Source organism: Fukomys damarensis, unplaced genomic scaffold, assembly GCF_012274545.1.
Source record: "Fukomys damarensis isolate Sample0158 unplaced genomic scaffold, DMR_v1.0_HiC HiC_scaffold_36, whole genome shotgun sequence".
Taxonomy (NCBI): Eukaryota; Metazoa; Chordata; class Mammalia; order Rodentia; family Bathyergidae; genus Fukomys; species Fukomys damarensis.
In genome coordinates, this window is record NW_022900948.1 from 14,191,666 (window position 1) to 14,209,203 (window position 17,538).

Here is a 17,538-nt window from a genome sequence, read left to right on the forward strand (position 1 = left end):
TTTTTGGTACCGGGGTTTGAACTCTGGTCTTTGCTCTTGTGAGGCAGGCGCCAGCACCACTGAGCTAAATTCCTGTCCTTGAATGGAATGTTTAGAAAGCTAGTGAGACCATATTTTGATGAATTAAAATTTATTCTATTTTAAAAACAGATGGCTTGGGAGTATGTCTGTAGTGTTGATAATAGAGAATGAATGAACCAAGTAGCTGGATGTGATTGTGCACACTGATAATCCCAGAACTCTGGGAGGCTGAGGTAGGAGGATTTTGAGTTCAAGCTTAGCTTGGGGAATTTAACAGACTTAGCAAGACCCTAAGTAAAAACAGGCTGGGGATGTAGCTCAGCCTGAAGGCCCTTGGTTCAACCCTCAGTACTGGGGAAAAAAAGAAAAGAAAGAAAGAACGAGCCACCAGGGTTGGAGACCTGACCTTGGGTGGTTTTTTTTTGTTTGTTTGTTTTTTGCATTGAGTGGTGATCACTTTCCAAGAGTCTGTAGTCTTCATAGCACAGTAACATAGTGCTGTTTACTATTTGATCTTTTTCTTTTTCTGAGTCTATGCTCTTATGAGTGCTTTCTTTTTCTTGTGGAAAACATTGTTCATTCATAGTATGTCTTTATAATGGCATATTCTACAGACATAAAAATGAATAAGAAACTTCTTTTAAATATTGATAGTGAAATGATATCTAAGACATACTGTATTAAGTGAACAGGCAAGATATAGAATGGCCTTAAACATGAAAAAAGGGAGGTACATTTATATTGTTTTCTCACATGGCAGGAGATACTAGATTTTGATAATTGCTATTCTCTCTGGGAGAAAATTAGAGAGAGGGCTAGAAGGGAGGCTTCATTATTGCTTTTGTGCTCTTAAATTTTGAATTATGTAAACATAGTTTTGCTTTTGTTTGCCTAATTACTCTGGCTAGGACTTCATTACTATGTTGAATAGTTTATGGCTATAAACGTAAGCGTTATTTTTGTTTCTGATCTTAGAAGAAAAGCTTTCAGTCTTTTACTAGTGAGAATGTTGTTAGCTGTGGATTTTTATTATGTAGTTTTCTTCTATTCCTAGTTTGCTTAATGTTTTTAATCATGAAAGGGTATTGAATTTTGTCAAATGTTTTTTCTGTCTCAATTTAGATGATCATGTATTTTTTTTCCTTTCATTTTTAAAGTGTGTTATGTATTATACTGATTTTAGCATGTTGAACCATCCTTACATCACAGGAATAAATTTCACTTGTTCATGGTGTATAATACTTTTAATATGCTATTGAATTTTGCTTGCTAGTGTTAATTTTTGAAAAGTAGAATGATAACGTTTTTAGTGAGTTTTGAACCCACTTGGTTCAAGGTGACTTCTGCAGGCAGGTCTGAGTTTCTATCTGTAATATGAAATAAAGTTCTGGGGGCTGGGGATGTAACTTAGTGGCGCTGCACCTGCCGGGCAAGCTCAAGGGTCCTGAGTTTGATCCTTTGTACTGAAAAAATAAATAAAGAAATCGAAGAAATAGAATTCAGTGATTTTGTGAGTAGTGCTGAAATCTGTTCTGCTTAGAGGATCTGCCTTAGTCTTTTTGTTGAATTTCCCCTTCTACTTTCTTCTTTTTTTGACACCCAAGCTCTACCAGGGTTTAAAGCTTTCTTAAGTTGTGTATGCTGTATATCTTTGTGGGCCCTTGCACATGGTTGCTCAGAAAAATGTATTTATTTATTTATTTTGTTTTTTGAGAGAGGTTCTCACTGTATAGTTCAGGCTGACCTTGAACTCACTATGTAGCCCAGGCTGTTCTTGAACTGCCTCAGCTTCCTGAGTGCTGGGATTACAGGTGTGTGCCCTATACCTGGCAGAAAAAAAAAAATTGCTGGCATGTATAGTCTCATTCCATTGTAAAAAGGGTAATACTTAATATTCATGAGCTGTTGTCATTTATAGGCTCTGATCTAAGTGAGGCAGTTGGTATTATTGTTCTCCTCCTGTAGTTGAGAAACTAAGCAACAGACCTTAAGTCAGTCACTCAGAGTCTTATAGCTAATAAATAGTGCAGCTGGGATTTGAATCCAGCTAGCTCATCGCTCATAGGAACCATTTTCTTTTTTTTTGAGGAACCATTTTCATAACTACCATGAAATACTTTTTCTCAACTCTGTAGTTCGTAGTTCCACAAAAATCATAGACTCTTGGAGGAGAAGCTTCTTTTTATGGCTATAACTTGGGAATGTTCCCAGACATTTATTTTTTTCAGATTTACCAAGGGTATAAATTAGTTCTCCTAATTCTTATTAGCTATTATTGTATATCAGCTTTTCCATTCACTTTTTTCCCCATTCACTTTAGATGTCATTCCAGTAGACATGGCCCTGATTTTGTTCATCAGCAGTATTAGAACATTGTAGTAATCAGTTATTTCCAGGTCCTTTCCAGCTCTCAGTAGCTCTTAAGTTCTTTAACTTCTGTTTTTTTGCATTTAATTTTTCTTTTTTATTTGAGCATAATAATCTCATGTTAAAATTTTGAATCTTGATTCTGTTGTCATGTAATACCATTGTCCCTCCCTGTATTGTACCAGTATACATTTCCTAAATATCTCTAAGCTGTTGTTTGAAAAAGTGAATAGACTTTTCCTTGGTGCTGCTTGTGAAGGTGGTAGTTACCTCCTACTCTGTATCATGGCTGCCCTCAGAAGCTTTTTGAAGGCTGAGATTGTCAAAAAGAGGATCAAGAAGTTCATCTGGCACCAGTGAGGCTATTATGTCAAAATTAGGCAGAAGTGTTGACAACAGAGTGTAGAGAATATTTATAGGTTGGATCTTGACACTCAACTTTGGTTATAGGAGCAGCGAGAAAGCAAAGCTCATGCTGCCCAGTGACTTCTAGAAGTTCCTGATTCATAGTATAAAGGAGCAAGAATCTTACTGCACTGAGATTGCTCATATTTTCTCTAATAACTGCAAAGCCACTGTGGAAAGAGCAGTTTGGTGGGCCACTTTAGTCATCAAGCCAGGATGCACAGTGAAGAAAACAAATAGGTGATTTATTTGTATGTTTATTTGTGTTTAAACAAAAGCATAAAGACTTCAGAAAAAAAATCTAAATCTGAATAGAACAAGACCACCCCTAAGTGCTTGGGTATGTAGTGTTAGTCTCTATCAGATACAACTGACCAGGGTTTTATAGTCTTATTTCAGATAAAATGTGGTTTTTAATACTCTACTGAAATTGAAGTAAATTATGTCTATGATGTTCGTAACTTACTGACTTACCCCTAAGCTTTGTTGTATTTTGCCTATTATATCTGGACCTTAAACTGTTATACTCTTTATCTTCATTGGCTGTTACTGCAAGTTCATATTCATATGGCAGCCATGGAATTAATGCTACAATTAATATAGTGTTTCATCAATATGTTTGTTTGTTTATTTTAAAAATTTTATTTAGTGAATGCACTAGTGGATCCTGAATTAATACTTTGGGGGAAGGAGCATACCTTAAAATAGTACAAAAGTGTTATGTCCTAATAGTAGGTGTTAGATTCAAGTTTTGATATTTTTGGTAAATCCAATATCTTTGGAATGAGTATGGTATAATTCTTGTTCAGTAGAGATTTGGCCTTCCTAATTAATGTCATTTAATAATACTGTATATTCTTTGTTTCTCCTACTTTGAATTCCATTTTTTAGTTTTTCATGTACTTGCAAGTTGAAAATTGATTCAAATTAGGACTTTTATGCATTATTGTGGAATTTAATTTCACACATTATAGATTTTGAAATTTATTGTAATCTTGGCTCAGAACTATTGTTCCGAGTCGCAGTGTAATACAGTCTGCTGGTTGAATCTAATTAAGGTGTTGTATCACTTGCATGCAGTATGTATCTTTGCCTAGAATGTTCTAAAATTCCTCACTTGGGAATAATACTTTCCTCAATTCTTGGCTTGATTGAAAAACCCAGCAATATTTGACACATTTTATGTAACTCTTGTTTGAGGCAGTCTTCATTTATCTTTTGCATTTGTTGGCTATTTTACCAAAATACTCAACTGCAGTTTTCATCGTGGTTATTAAGAGAGTGAATATTAACCTTATTAATGTCACCTATTTCATTTGCTACTACCGCATTCAAAGACAAGCATGACCATATTCTAGTTCTGGTACATAAATGGAGTAATATCAATAATTTAGTAAATGAAAGTCGAGAGGCTTGAAAATAGAATTGCCTCTTAACAATTATAATTTATAATTTTAAAGAAAAGAAGCAAGATGTTTCTTTATGAGACTTTTTTTTTTTACAATTATAGGGTTGACTAGAGTATTGTTAGTATGTGTTGGTGAGAGCGTTTGCCTTTCTTAGAACTGTGCGAAAAATGAAAAATTTGAACCCTGCTAGAATTCCCAGGATTATCTTACTTAGCCCACAGATTCTCCCCTCCCCCTACCTTGGCTTTCGTCTCTTGCTCTCATTTGCAAGGTAATCATCCCTTAAATAAAGAAACAAGAATTCTCCAAAGACTAAGCAGAAACAAGGGCTAAGGGGTCATAGCCCTGGTTGATATAGGGCCTTTTGTGACTATGCTGTTCCCCAGCAGAATTGTTCCCCAAGGTCTTTTTTGTTTGCTCTTTGGAAATACATTTTTTTAATATTTAAAAAAGTAGCCTTTCTTTGTCTAGACAAAGAAGGTTTCTTAAACCTTCTAGCATAGCAAAGTAAAAAAATATGTACTATCTTTTGGCCCTATCTCTAGCCCTTCTTTGCTCTCTAACAATGTTTCTCAGCGTCAATGGTATTGATTGACATTTTAGACCAGATAATTCTTTGTTGGGGTCGGGAGTAGGGCCGGTCTGTGTATTGTAGAATGTTTGGCAGCATCTGTGGCTTTCATCCACTAGATGCCAGTAGTAGCCTCTAAGTTATGATAATTAGAAATGTCTTTGGATACTGTCAGATGTCTCCTGTGGGACCAATGAGAACCGGTGATACATTTTGTGCATTTTATAGTACTCTGTATAGTTGGGCATGGTGCCATACGCCAGTAATCCCAGTGCTCAGGAGGCTGAGACAGGAGGAAGCATGCCGCAAGTAGACCAGCCTAGACTACATAGCAAGACCGTATTTCAGGACCCCTGTAAAAAAAAGGTACTGTGTACAGCTAGGCATGGTGGCACAGGCCTGTAATCCCAGCACTTGAGAGGTGAGGCAGGAAGATTGTCATGAGTTTGCGGCCAGCCTGAACTATAGAGAGAGACCCTGTCCCCAAAAAAAAAAAAAAAAAAAAAAAAAATCACCTGTACCCAAAAAAAAAAAAAAAAAAAACAAAAAACACCCAAAAAACTACACACAAGGAAGAAAGGGGAGGAGGGGGAGAGAAAGAAAAAGCAAGAACTGTGTACAAATAAGAGGCTGGGTGGGTTAAGCCTGGCAGCAGAACTCATACCAAATTTACATTTTTCCTGTTGATACTCCAGGGAAGACAGTGAAGCTTCCAGTGGTGGAGGATGGTGTCAGGCCTCATGACTTGCTCTAGGATGATCCTTTACAGAGCAGAGCTGTTATGTCCAAATAGGGAAAGTGAGTGGGTATATTTCAGCAGGTGATGTGACCAGGCCTGACTAACTGATGTTTCCTGAGATTCTGAAGCAGCTGCAGTGGGCAGAGCTCCCTTGGGGTAACGTGTAATGTTCCTCAGAATGCCCTTAGCCTTCTTACTATGTTGAGTATTTAGCACGCCCACCTGTGGTCTACTTTTTTTTTTTTTTTTTTTTTTTTTAATAGGACAAGGGATATACAGTGCCCCTGGGTTTGATCCCCAGTACTGCAAAGCAAAAAGAATGGATTTTACATCAAATTTTCTAAGAAAAAAATCCAGGAGGAATCATCTAAATGTTAATAATGCAGCCTGTGGCTTTGGGGAGACGTCTGAGCTCAAATCCTTACAACTTCCTGGTTATGTGACCTTGGGTAAGAGCTTTCTCTTTCCAACCTCAGTTTCCTTATCTGTAATGGGGATTCTAAAAGCAACTATCTTCTAGGGTTGTTTTGCAGATTAAGTGGTTTTGGCAGAATTCAACTCACTCTGCATCTGAGCTTGGCATCTAACACATACAAATGTGTCTAATTGGCTTATTTTATTAACATCATCAGGGTATATTACTTAAGCCATTGCTTGAAAAATTGGAAAGGCTGAGGTTACTTAACATTTTTTTCTTTGTGGTGCTGAGCATAGAACCCAGGCCCTCTGCATGCTAGGTGAGAGCTCTGTACTGAATTACTGTGGTTACATTCTTACTCTCAGGGGTGCAGCTGGACACAGTAACACACTGACGCCAGACTCAGACTCCTAGACCCACAGCTGGCACACAGACACTCACAGACATCACGTTGTTGCTTTAAAAAAATTAATTTGTTAACTATGTGTTGGCACCCCACATTTTTCTAGAAAGGGTTCACTTTCATTTTGTTTTGGGAAGGATTTTTGGATGTGTGGGGCTATGGAGAAAAGGCTTTTATGTTGGGGTGGGGTTTTCTGAGCAAATACGAATATAGTTTAGATCTGGGCTACAAGAAAAAACAAGGGCGGGGGATGTAGCTCTGTGGTAGAACACTTGTCCTAACATCCCAACGGCCTGAATTAGATCCGCACCACCCGAGGGGTGGAGGGGTGGAGGGGGTAAAGCCGCGATGATGCTGAACCCAAACTCTGGGTTGATAAGTCAGCAAAGACTCCAGAGTGCTCCTGCTTCCTAGAAGGGGGCAGGTCTACACCCCAAGAAGGAGGAGGCCAGGTCTGGAGATACCCACTTGCCCTGGCTTGTGGAGCTGGGGGTCTAAAACTGGAGTCTTATCTTCCCTGAGACACACATCACACATTTTCAGTCCAAGGCTAGAACTCAGGGTCCTTGCCCTCACCCCCATGATACTAGGGAGAAAGTTTCTCTCCCTCATCTGGCAGAAGATGTGTCTCCAGTGGAACTTTCAGGTTTGTCTCTGCGGATCCTTGCTCAGGGTATAAACTCCAGTACACCTTGGACGACACTGGCTCTGCATATGGTCATCCCCAGGACAGAAAGTGGGCAAACTGGCATGGTGACTACTGTGTCAGTGATCCTGGGACCGGCCGTGTCCACAATCCCTGTGGTCACACTTGGGATGGTATCAGTAACTACAGATACTGAAAACCTAAAACAGTGACATTTTCTTCTCCATGCTTGTCTATGAACAGGTTTTTAGTTTTATATTCAGAAAAAAAGAGCCAAGTGTGGTGGTGCACACCTGTAATCCTAGCACTGGAGAGGCTGAGGCAGGATGATCACAGTAAGTTCAAGGCCAGCCTGAACATAGTTTCCTATTCAAACTACTCTAGGTTTTTTTTTTTTTTTTTTTTTTGAGAACCATTATCCTATTTTTTCAGATTCAGTAGAAATTTATTGCCTGTTATGTGCAGGGCTTTCACATACGTACTTTTCTTATTCTTTTTAAAATCCGTTATGTGGCATTGTTTTATCTATAGTAATGATATTAGCAGGGTCACCAGCAGCAATAGTAATAGAAGAAACTAAAATTTATTGAGTTCTTACTGTGTGCCTGCTACTGTACTAAGTACTTCATATGTATTAGATCAGGTCCTAGCAATTATTATATATAGTGGGTACTATTATTACACTTCCTTTAATAGATGAAGAAACTGAGGCACAATAAGGTTAAATAGCTTGACCAGGTCACATAGCAAGTAAGTTGTATGCCTTGAATTTGAACTGAGGAATCAGTATTCCTTTGTCTTTATTTTGGCATTTAATCTGGTGAAATTAATTTTGGTCAATACTGTGAATTACAGTTCAACTTTAATTTTTCTCCAATCATTTTTTTATGGTGCCATTAAGTAATTTGATCTCTGTTGTGAGAAATTATTGTATCATTTCCTCTGAATTAGGTAAGAAGAGATGTGTGGCAGGTTCTATAAAGAGGTATTTTAATACATATTGATGTTTAAAAACCACTCGATCTGATCTTTAGTTGACTGTGTGGTGATCATAATTTCTGAGTATACTAGATTATAAACATTTGCCTCCTGAGTCTCTTCCATTCTCAAAAAAATTACTTGCCAGGACTAGGGATTTAGCTCAGTGGTTCCACCACCTGCCTCGCAAGCTCACAGTTCCAAGTTTGATCCCTGGTACCAAACAAAAAAAGTACTTGCCTTACAAAGTAGCTTTTATCATTTTGTCTCAGTGATTGTAGATCTACCTTGTGAATGGTATGTGAACTTTTATTTTTAACTAGTCTGTGTCTTGCTACCAAATATGCTTTTTGGCTGTTTCATGTGTCAACTGATAATTGCTCTGAGGTTATACTCTCCAGTTTGCTTTAGCAATGCAAGTTGAGTACAATAGTATAGTTGCTGTCCATATAATCATATTATGGGTTCCCAATAACTTTAGCATTTATGCTTTCCCCTAGAGCATAGAAAATGTATTCTAGTCCTTCTCTGATAGATCGGTGATATAGAGGTAATGCTAATATTTACTGAATTTTTTTAAGGAAAGAGATGAATTTCTTTCTTTTCTTTTCTTTTTTGTTTTTTTGAGACAGGATTTCACTAGGTAGTTGAGACCTGGAACTCACTATGCAGCCCAAGCTGGTCTCGAACTCACAGTGATCCTCCTGCCTTAGCCTCCTGAGTGCTGGGATTACAGGGAGAAATGAATTTCTTATTATTAATAATGTTTACTGAACCTTAATAGTTGAATAGTCTATAAGCTTGGAAGTAAACCTGTAGCATATCATTACTCTAGAAATTTGTGTCAAGGCTGGTTGAATTTAAATCTTGTAAAAATTTTTTTTCTTGCAGAGAGGGAAATACGATGTTCCTAAGTGGCTGTCTCCCAATAGCATTCTGCTTCTTCAGCAAATGTTGCAGGTAAATTTTGTTATTTATTTTTAATAGCAAAAGACTTTGTAGTTGTTTGTATGAACTTTTTTGCTGCTTTTGGTACTGAGAATTGAATCCACAGCCTTTACACTGAGCTACATCTCTAGCCTTTTATTTTTTAAAATTTGAGGCAAGGTCTCACTAAGTCACTAAGTTGCCCAGGCAGGCTTGAACTTTTGATTTTCCTGCCTCAGCCTTCCAGAGTGCTGGGATTATAGATGTTCAACACTGCACTTTAGCTTTGATTCTTTCTTAATTATATTATAAAGCCAGTTTATTTAGACCATACTGTATGTCTCTGCTGATGTGTTTTTTTTAATGCTTTTTCTTGAGCATTGTCTATATTCTTTAGCTCGTGCACAACTCACAACTCTCTTCCTTTTTTTTCTTTTCTTTCTTTTTTTTGAGACATGGTCTTGCCCTATAGTTCAGGCTGCCCTTGAACTCACTGTGTAGCCCAGCCTGGCCTTCAACTAGCAGCGATCCTCCTGCCTTAGCCTCCCAAGTGCTAGTATTATGGACATGCACCACTATATCCAGCTCTTCCGTTTTCTTTTCTTTCTTTCTTTTTTGGTGGTACCAGCGATCAAACTTGGGTCCTTGCACTTGAGAGGCAGGCGGTGGTACCACTGAGCTAAATCCCCAGCCCTTCCATTTTCTTATTTCTATCTTGTACATTAGATATGCAGAAGATACTCAAAGAATGCTTGAATGAGCTGATGTGCAATTAAGTGGGTCCTGTATTCCAATGCAGTGGTTCTCAAACTTTCACATTTGAGAAAATTGACAGACCAGCTTGTTAACACAGTTTGCTGGGACCTATGTACAGAATGTCTGAATCAGTAGATCTGGGGCAGACCTAAGAATCTGCATTTTCAGTAAGTCCCCAGATGTTGCTGTTCTGGGGACACGAGTGGAGAACCACAGAGGTAGTGAAATCTAGGTTAGCGTCCATCCTGCTAACCACATAAATTGGTCTTGATCTATAAAATGGGGATTCAGCACCTGCCTTACTGCTGTGTACTGTTATGAGGATAAAATGAGATTTATAGGAAACACTTTGAAAATATATGTTATTAGTACAATATTTTATTTATTATGTGTTCAGAATATCTTTTGGTTTTTCCATCTACTAAGCCATCTCTACCTTTAGTCCAAATTTACCTCAGGCTCACCCACCTTGCTTAAGTAGGGCCAGACCACCAAATCTCCATAATGAGATTGAAAATGCCTTATCCTTTCTTCTAGACTCTAAAAAGCGTAATCTTTGTTGATTAATTTTTCTCTCCTCACATTTGAAAATTACAACTGGAAAAGAAAGGTATGCTTTTTAACTTGTTCTATGCGATTGTAAGCTCATCAGAGGTAGAGATTGCATATTCAATATGAATGCCCTGCTTTGTGATTGCTTGAATATTAAATTGGTGAATATTTCCCATGAATAGATTTTCCAGCAAAAGACTATTACATCATACAATAGATTGACTGAACTTCATGAATAATGTCCATACCAATGAAGTTCATGTTTGTTAAACATTTATCTCCTAAGTCTGTGTTGGTTGCTGTATAGATTTTTTTTTTTCCTCTATTGCCTTAAAAGAATTTATTCCAAGGCCATTTTAAGGTCTTTGACAGCATTTTTTGTGATGATGAAGTTTACATCTGTTTTGGTGCAGTTCTCAGGAGGAGTGGTATTCTATGTTCTCTATTTGAAATGTTAATCTCTAGCTACTTCTTACTGGCCACTAGGTGGACCCAAAGAAACGGATTTCTATGAAAAATCTATTGAACCATCCCTGGATCATGCAAGATTACAACTGTCCTGTTGAGTGGCAAAGCAAGAATCCGGTAAGTAAAATTAAATCCAGTGTAAGTTTTGTTTTTACTTTGTGTGATTGTTGTGTGAATGTAGGACCTACAATGATGTAACCTAAATATAAAAGAAAATGTATTTTGAGTATTTATCAGATTGGTGTTTGAGAGATTTAAAACCTAATCATATATTTGCCTGTTAATCTGTAGGACTGCGAGTGGTTCCTTAACCAGGGCTGTATGTGCACATCACTTGGGACTTAATAAAAGCAGTACCTTCTCCCCACCCCAGAATGCGTAATGAGTATTTTTTAAAGCTCTCAAGTGTCTCTCATGTGTTGTCAGGATTGTGAACAGCACAGTGGGAATTTTGGGCAAGTTACTTAACTTTGCTAAACCTATTTATTCATCTGTAAAAAGTAGGTTAAACCAGTTTTACTTATTAGAATAGTTTCAAGGTTGTGTTAGTTCTCAGACATTTGAATCTGAGGACATTTTCACATTCTTAATATTTATTTATTAATTCATTTTAAAGTAATGGTAAAAAAAACCCTATTACATGTCATAAATAAATATTTTTATGAAGAAAATTCATTTAAAAATAAATTTAGCAGGGCTGGAGATTAAGGTCAGTGGCACCACGCCTGCCCTGCAAGTGCAAGATCCTGAGTTTGATCCCCCTGGCATGGGAGGTAGGGGGTGTTAGCAAAAAGGTGACATATTTGTAAATTTTTTTAAAGTCTAGCTAACTAGAAAACATCAGTATAGTTGCGTGCTTCTGTGTTTATCTATTTTGATTTTTTTTATTGAAATATATAAAGAAAATGCAGCTTCACACAGATATTTAGTAGAAAAAGGCAGACATATTTTAATAGCCTTTTCAGATATTCTCAGATAATCCACTAAAACTTGACAAGTGGTAGTTTCTTAAAGGTTAGTTGCATGTGGAATTTGAAACCACATCAATGACTCTGTACTCTAGTCCATAAAACCCCCTGCTCTGTCCGTTAGCTATTTTCCCCAGGTAACATTATGTGTCATCACTTGGGAAATACTTATTCACTGAGTTGTGCCAGTCTTCTAAATGTTAACACATTTCATTATATAATATTAAAAAATTACATTCCTTAAAATCACTACTAATCTCATCAGAAAATCTTTAAATATTGGAAAGCTGTTAAGTTCATGGTGGTATGTACAAAATTTCCAAAATTCTAGGTTTTGCTTAAAATTTACATCACAGGCAACAAAGGCTGTCAATTTCCTTGAAGCGACAAGTTGACGTTAACAAAATATGTACTAAATATCCAAGTATAAATCATCATAGTTTGTCAGTGTTCTTTCAAAGAAAAATGGTGTTCTAGCATAAGAGCTAATTGAGCTTGTAACTCAGTCGTACGAGGCTTGTCCTCCAGAGAGCTGCTGTATTTTGTGTGAAGAAGCTCCTTATGATACTTCCTGTTTTATAATACAGAATCCTAAAAACGCATGCACTCAAGGTTGAAATTTAATAAAGTTAATACTTTTTTACTACTTCATCAAGGACATAATTCAAACTGGCTTTTTTGTTTTGAGCTGTGATTACACGATAAAGAGTACAGTTTGTTGTCACTATATTGATTTGTACTAAGGCACCAACACTTTATTTGTCATTGCTTTTACACCATCAGGGCAAATACAGCTCTGTGTAAAATGAAAAATAGTGTTATTATAAAAATAGTTTTGACCTTGAATACCCTTAGATGTGTGCAGATCACACTTTGAAAACTGGTCTAATACATAAGTGTGAGAATTTAAAAAGTACAAAGAGCTATTCAAGTTTAAGCAATTATCTTAATACTCTTACATTATTAGTGTTTCAGAAAGATACTGTTAAGTATCTTGAATTTGATAGAAATGTGGTATGGACATTTCTAAGGATGTGTATACTTTATTTGTATTAGTTAACTATTCCCAAATGTAAAAAACCCCAAACATTATGGTTTAAAACAATATTGCATTACAATTCTGTGGATGAGCAGTTTAGGCAGGATTTAGCTGGGCAGTTAGTTTTCACGTTGTCTTGCCTGGGATTATCATTTGGCTTCCATCATGTGGTGATTTGGGACTGAGTGATGTAAGCCTCACTCAGAAGACTGTTGGGCCGCATGTGTCTAGCAGGCTAGTCTGGGCTACTTACTAGATTCTAAAGGAGGAAGAAGGTCAGACCTAATACCCAAGCATTTCCCAAGCCTCTGTTTGCGTTGTACTCAGTAATAATGTTTCATTGGCTAAAGCCAACCACACAGCTGAGCCCAGAGCCACTATAGAAGGTCTAGTCTTTGAAGTCACTGTAGTTCTTATCCCCTATTTGTAAATAAGGAAACTAAGGAATAAAAGAGAATTATTGAAGAAATGAATTTAGCTGGACATAGTGGCATAAGCCTGTGATCCCAGCACTCAGGAGGCTGAGGCAGGAGGATCACCGCAAGTTCAAGGCCAGCTTGAGCTACATAGTGAGATCCTGTCTCAAAAAGAAAAGAAAGAAGAAAAAAAATTAGTGAGAAATGTAGCATTGCTGTACATCTTTGTAAATTTCTGGATTAATAGAAGACACGGGTATTTATCTGCTTCAGCATTCATCTTGTTTTGATGAAAGCAGATAAAACACAGCCTCACACAGTTGTATAGTTAGAAAAGTGAGATGTATTTTAATAGCCTTATTAGATAATTGGGGATATTTTCTGGTGTGCTACCAAAACTTCTGCAGTACAGTGGGACATGAGCAGGGAGAAACAGAATAGTGTGGAGGTTTGTGCCAGACTTGTCATAGTATAGACTTGGTAAAGTAATCACACCAGGAAATATTAATACTCTTCCTGGTGGCCAGTGGTCCTGGAAAAATAGAACTTACTTGCTTCAAACCCTTTCTCACTATTATGCAAACTGAGCTGAAATTCTTCCTGATTCTTTTTAACTGTCAACTCCTAAAATATCTCTTATCTATATTTCCCTGGCTCTCAAGGATGCCTTTAATATCTGTTGAGGTAATACAACTTAATTCTAGCAGTCAGCACTGAGAGCCTAAGGATGGTGAAGTGTCCAAGCAGTGCCATAGAAGAGCCTGCGAAGCTGGGGTGTGCCCTTGTGAGCGGGAGAGTGGGTGGTGCAGATGCCTGTGTTCAGCCATTGGGGGTCATTGTTTCTCCACATGTGATGTGTGGAGACCATTGCCTGTTTTTGCTGTCAGCCATGATCCTGACAGGAAAATGCTGCTGTTTGCACAAGAAGAGACACCACAACAGAGAAAGTCTCTGATTTTGACAACCTGGAAGGTTTAGTTTTCTTTTTGAATTTGAGGTCTCATGCATGGTAAAATGTATAAAGTTTTGGGTGTACTAAGAATGTACAGTTTTCCTTACATCTTAATATAAAATTGTAATATTCAGTACTTAGAATAGTATGCCATTATAATAAGGGTTTTGTTCATATAATGTCTCAGTGTCATATAGATAGAACTCGTAGGGTAATACCTTTAAGAGTTAGACAATGTTTATAGACTTTGTTTTATTAAACTCATTTAATCCTCATACTACCGCTTTGAAGTAGATACTCTTGTTGTGCCAATGTTGCAGATAAAGCAACTGAGACACAAAATTATTAAGTACAGGGGTACCTTGATTCACAGATGTTTTTGTTTACAAACAGTTTGGTTCACAAACAGGTGTTTGGTAGAATTTTGTTTTTGTTTGCAAACTGCATCGAGTGACAAACACGACCACGGCCATCTTTTCCGCACAAACACAGTCATGGTCATCTTTTCCAAAATTGTAGAACAAATTAAGTTCATGAACTGAGGTACCACTGTAATTTGTCCATAGACCAAAAAAAAAAAAAAAAATCAGTAAGTGCAGAACAAGGTTTTGAATCTAGATTGAAGTGCTCTAGCATGGAGTGGATCTGATAGGTCACCTAGTTTAAGGTCAGGACCTGTATCTTTGCATCTGCAGCCTTTGTGGCAGACTTTGCTTGCCTGATTTCTACTGGGGCAGAGTGATAGTGGTGTGGTTGAAAAAAAACCCAGGCTAGAAATTTAAAAAGTGCCTGTTTTCGGCAGAGCACAACTTTTCTGAGCCTCATTTTACCATCTCTAATAGGGGTACTCTAATGTCAGTCTCCTATGCTTGTTTGGGTTATGTTTTGTCATTTATAGAGTACCTTTACATGTTGTGTCTTTCATCTGTTATGCTCTCTTACAGAGCTGTCACAGGATCAAATGAGTTACAGAAAAACTATAACGGTTTGTTGATTTTTGAAATATTTCCTTTTCTCCTTCAGTATTGTGTTTTGTTAGGAATGAACTATTAAAAAGACCTCAGATTTACTTGGGTTAGTTAAGGTGTAAGTGCTATTTCTATTTCTCAGTGCCTCAGTTATATTTCTATAACTATGCATGATCTGCCATTTTCATGCACAGCTTTAGTACACAAATATATCAAATAGAAGTTGTAACATTTGGTTCCATTTTCTGCCTTAGTAAATAGGAAATGTAGTAGGCACAGATAGTTCAAAATAATTGGCTAGATTTTATATTTATTTTTTGTTCTTAATTTAACTTGACTTTGTGTGGCTGAGAAATCAGAGCACATAAAGTATTGACCCCCTTTAGAAAACCCAGTTTGTGATAAACCATGCTTTTCAAATCCTGATATGTTTTCTGCTTTTTATTCTTCCTAAATTGGGAGCCCAGTAATGATATCATCTTCTTTCTACCCCTCTCTCCTGCGTGTACTCTGTGGTAAAGTACAGAGCAGGAAACTATGAGAGTGTGGGTGTTGGGTTTTTTTTTTTTTTTTTGTACCAGGGATTGAACTTGGGTCTTTGCACTTGCAAGGCAGGCCACTGAACCACTGAGCTAAATCTCCGGCCCTAGTGTGGATTTTTTGAAAGGGAGAAACTTAAGATCATAGAGGGTAATAATGTTTCCTTTCTTGAGCAATGGTGACATCAACAAGAAGATACCATCTTGATGTTAAAGTGTTTGGACTTTTTTTTAGGTACTGGGTATTGAACTCAGTACCTTGTGCTTGTGAGGCAGGCATGGCACCACTGAGCTAAATCCCCAGCCCAAAAGGGTTTGGACTTCTGAAGTTAGTATCATCTGAAAGGGACAATGTACAGTTCTGGGAGCTGCCAAGCTCAAAGCAATACAATGGAAACTTAGCACTTTGGATTTCCCCGGTACCACTATTATAAATCTTTTTGGTTTCCTCTTTCTCTGTAAACGGTGAGGTTGTGTTTTTACCAGCAAAAAAATGCAAGTTTGCTTCAGTCTTTTCAATCTGCTGTAACAAAATGCTCTACATTGGGTGGCGTATAGACAGAAATTTATTTCTCAGTTCTGGAGGCTGCTGGGAAGTTCAAGATTGAGGTTCCAGTTGATTTGGCATCTGGTGAGGGCCTGCATTCTAGTTCCTTCACAGTGTATCATCTCTCTGGAGCCTCTTTTGTAAGAGTATCAATCTGGTTGGTGAAGATGGGTCCCACTTATTACCCAGTCACCCTTTCCAGGCTCTGCTTCCTAACACTATCACATTTGTGATTAGTTTTCAATATGTCAAGTTAGAGGGCACAGACATTCAGTCTGCAACAGGTAATTTTTTTTACTATTTCTCTGTTTTCATTATGTTTCATTATGAGCCCATTGTTAGAAGTGTTGTGTTCTTATGTATTTAAATATCCCATTCTTTCTCTGGTGTGAGAAACTGAAAGTAGATATTGGGAAGGAGGAGGAAAATGTTCGAATGGGAAGGGGAACTAGGTGGAAGTGGGGAGAAGGAAGGGAAAAGAAAAAAGAATAGAAGGAAAATGGAAACAAAGCTTTTGTAAATAAGGAAGGGAAGAGGGGTTGAACGGAGGAGAGGGGGAATGGAAAAAAGAATTAAGATATATAATGTACAGGTACAAATTCCCTATGATGAATGTTATCACTATGTATATCTAAAATAAACCAATAAAATTAATTTTAAAAATTACATGTAGTCTCCTGAACAAGGAAAGGTCATGATATTTATTGTGCTGCTCTGTAATAGGCAAAATTCTCTTTCATGTGATGTTTGGTTCTAAATAACTCACTTTAAAGGTCAGTGACAACCTGGTGTATGTGTTGTGTTGTGTGTGTGTGTGTGTGTGTGTGTGTGTGTGTGTGTGTTTGTACTGGGGATTGAACTTGGGTCTTAGCGGTTGCGAGGCCGGTGCCAGAATGACTGAGCTAAATCCCCAGCCTAGTTTTGTGTGTGATTTATGCATACCTATGTTTATAGAGCCACAGTTTGTAATAGCTAAAACTTGGAAACAGCCCATTTGTCCATCAGTTGGAGACCGGATAAAGAAGATGTGGTTTTTCTATAAAATGGAATACTACTCAGCCATAAAGAATGAGAAAGAGGACCAGGGATTTAGCTCAGTGGTTCCGTGGCCTGCCTTGCAAGTGCAAGGACCCGAGTTTGATCCCTGGTGCCAAAAAAAAGAAAAAAAAAAGAATGAGAAAGTCATATAGGAAAATGGATACATATGGAGGATATACTCCTAAGTGAAATAAATAAGTCACACATGTATAAAGACCAAATGAAAAACTATAATGGTACATAAGATCCTAATGATATAATTGACAATGTGAAATAGGAAGAAAATGGCTAAAGGTGTAGGGGAAGTGATAGGGTAGGGGAAATGTAATAAGGGAAAAGAAAAAAAATGAGAAAATGGAAATAAAGTATTTGTAAATAGGGAAGGGAGGAAGGAGGGGGTGAAGGGAGGGC

The 17,538-nt window shown here is 37.4% G+C and overlaps 1 protein-coding gene and 1 pseudogene across 12 annotated transcripts in view; one reads left to right on the top strand and one right to left on the bottom strand.

The window, feature by feature from the left end:
* The window catches only part of LOC104858945, a 4,317-nt pseudogene extending 1,582 nt beyond the window's left edge, over positions 1-2,735 (bottom strand).
* The window catches only part of Melk (maternal embryonic leucine zipper kinase), a 121,368-nt gene that overhangs the window by 75,179 nt on the left and 28,651 nt on the right, over positions 1-17,538 (top strand). For all 12 annotated transcript variants that reach the window (XM_033759184.1, XM_019206807.2, XM_010619388.3 and 9 more), the window contains 2 exons: positions 8,849-8,917; positions 10,679-10,777. In XM_033759184.1, coding sequence (XP_033615075.1) covers positions 8,849-8,917; positions 10,679-10,777 — 168 coding nt within the window. The remainder of the gene's footprint in view (positions 1-8,848; positions 8,918-10,678; positions 10,778-17,538) is intronic.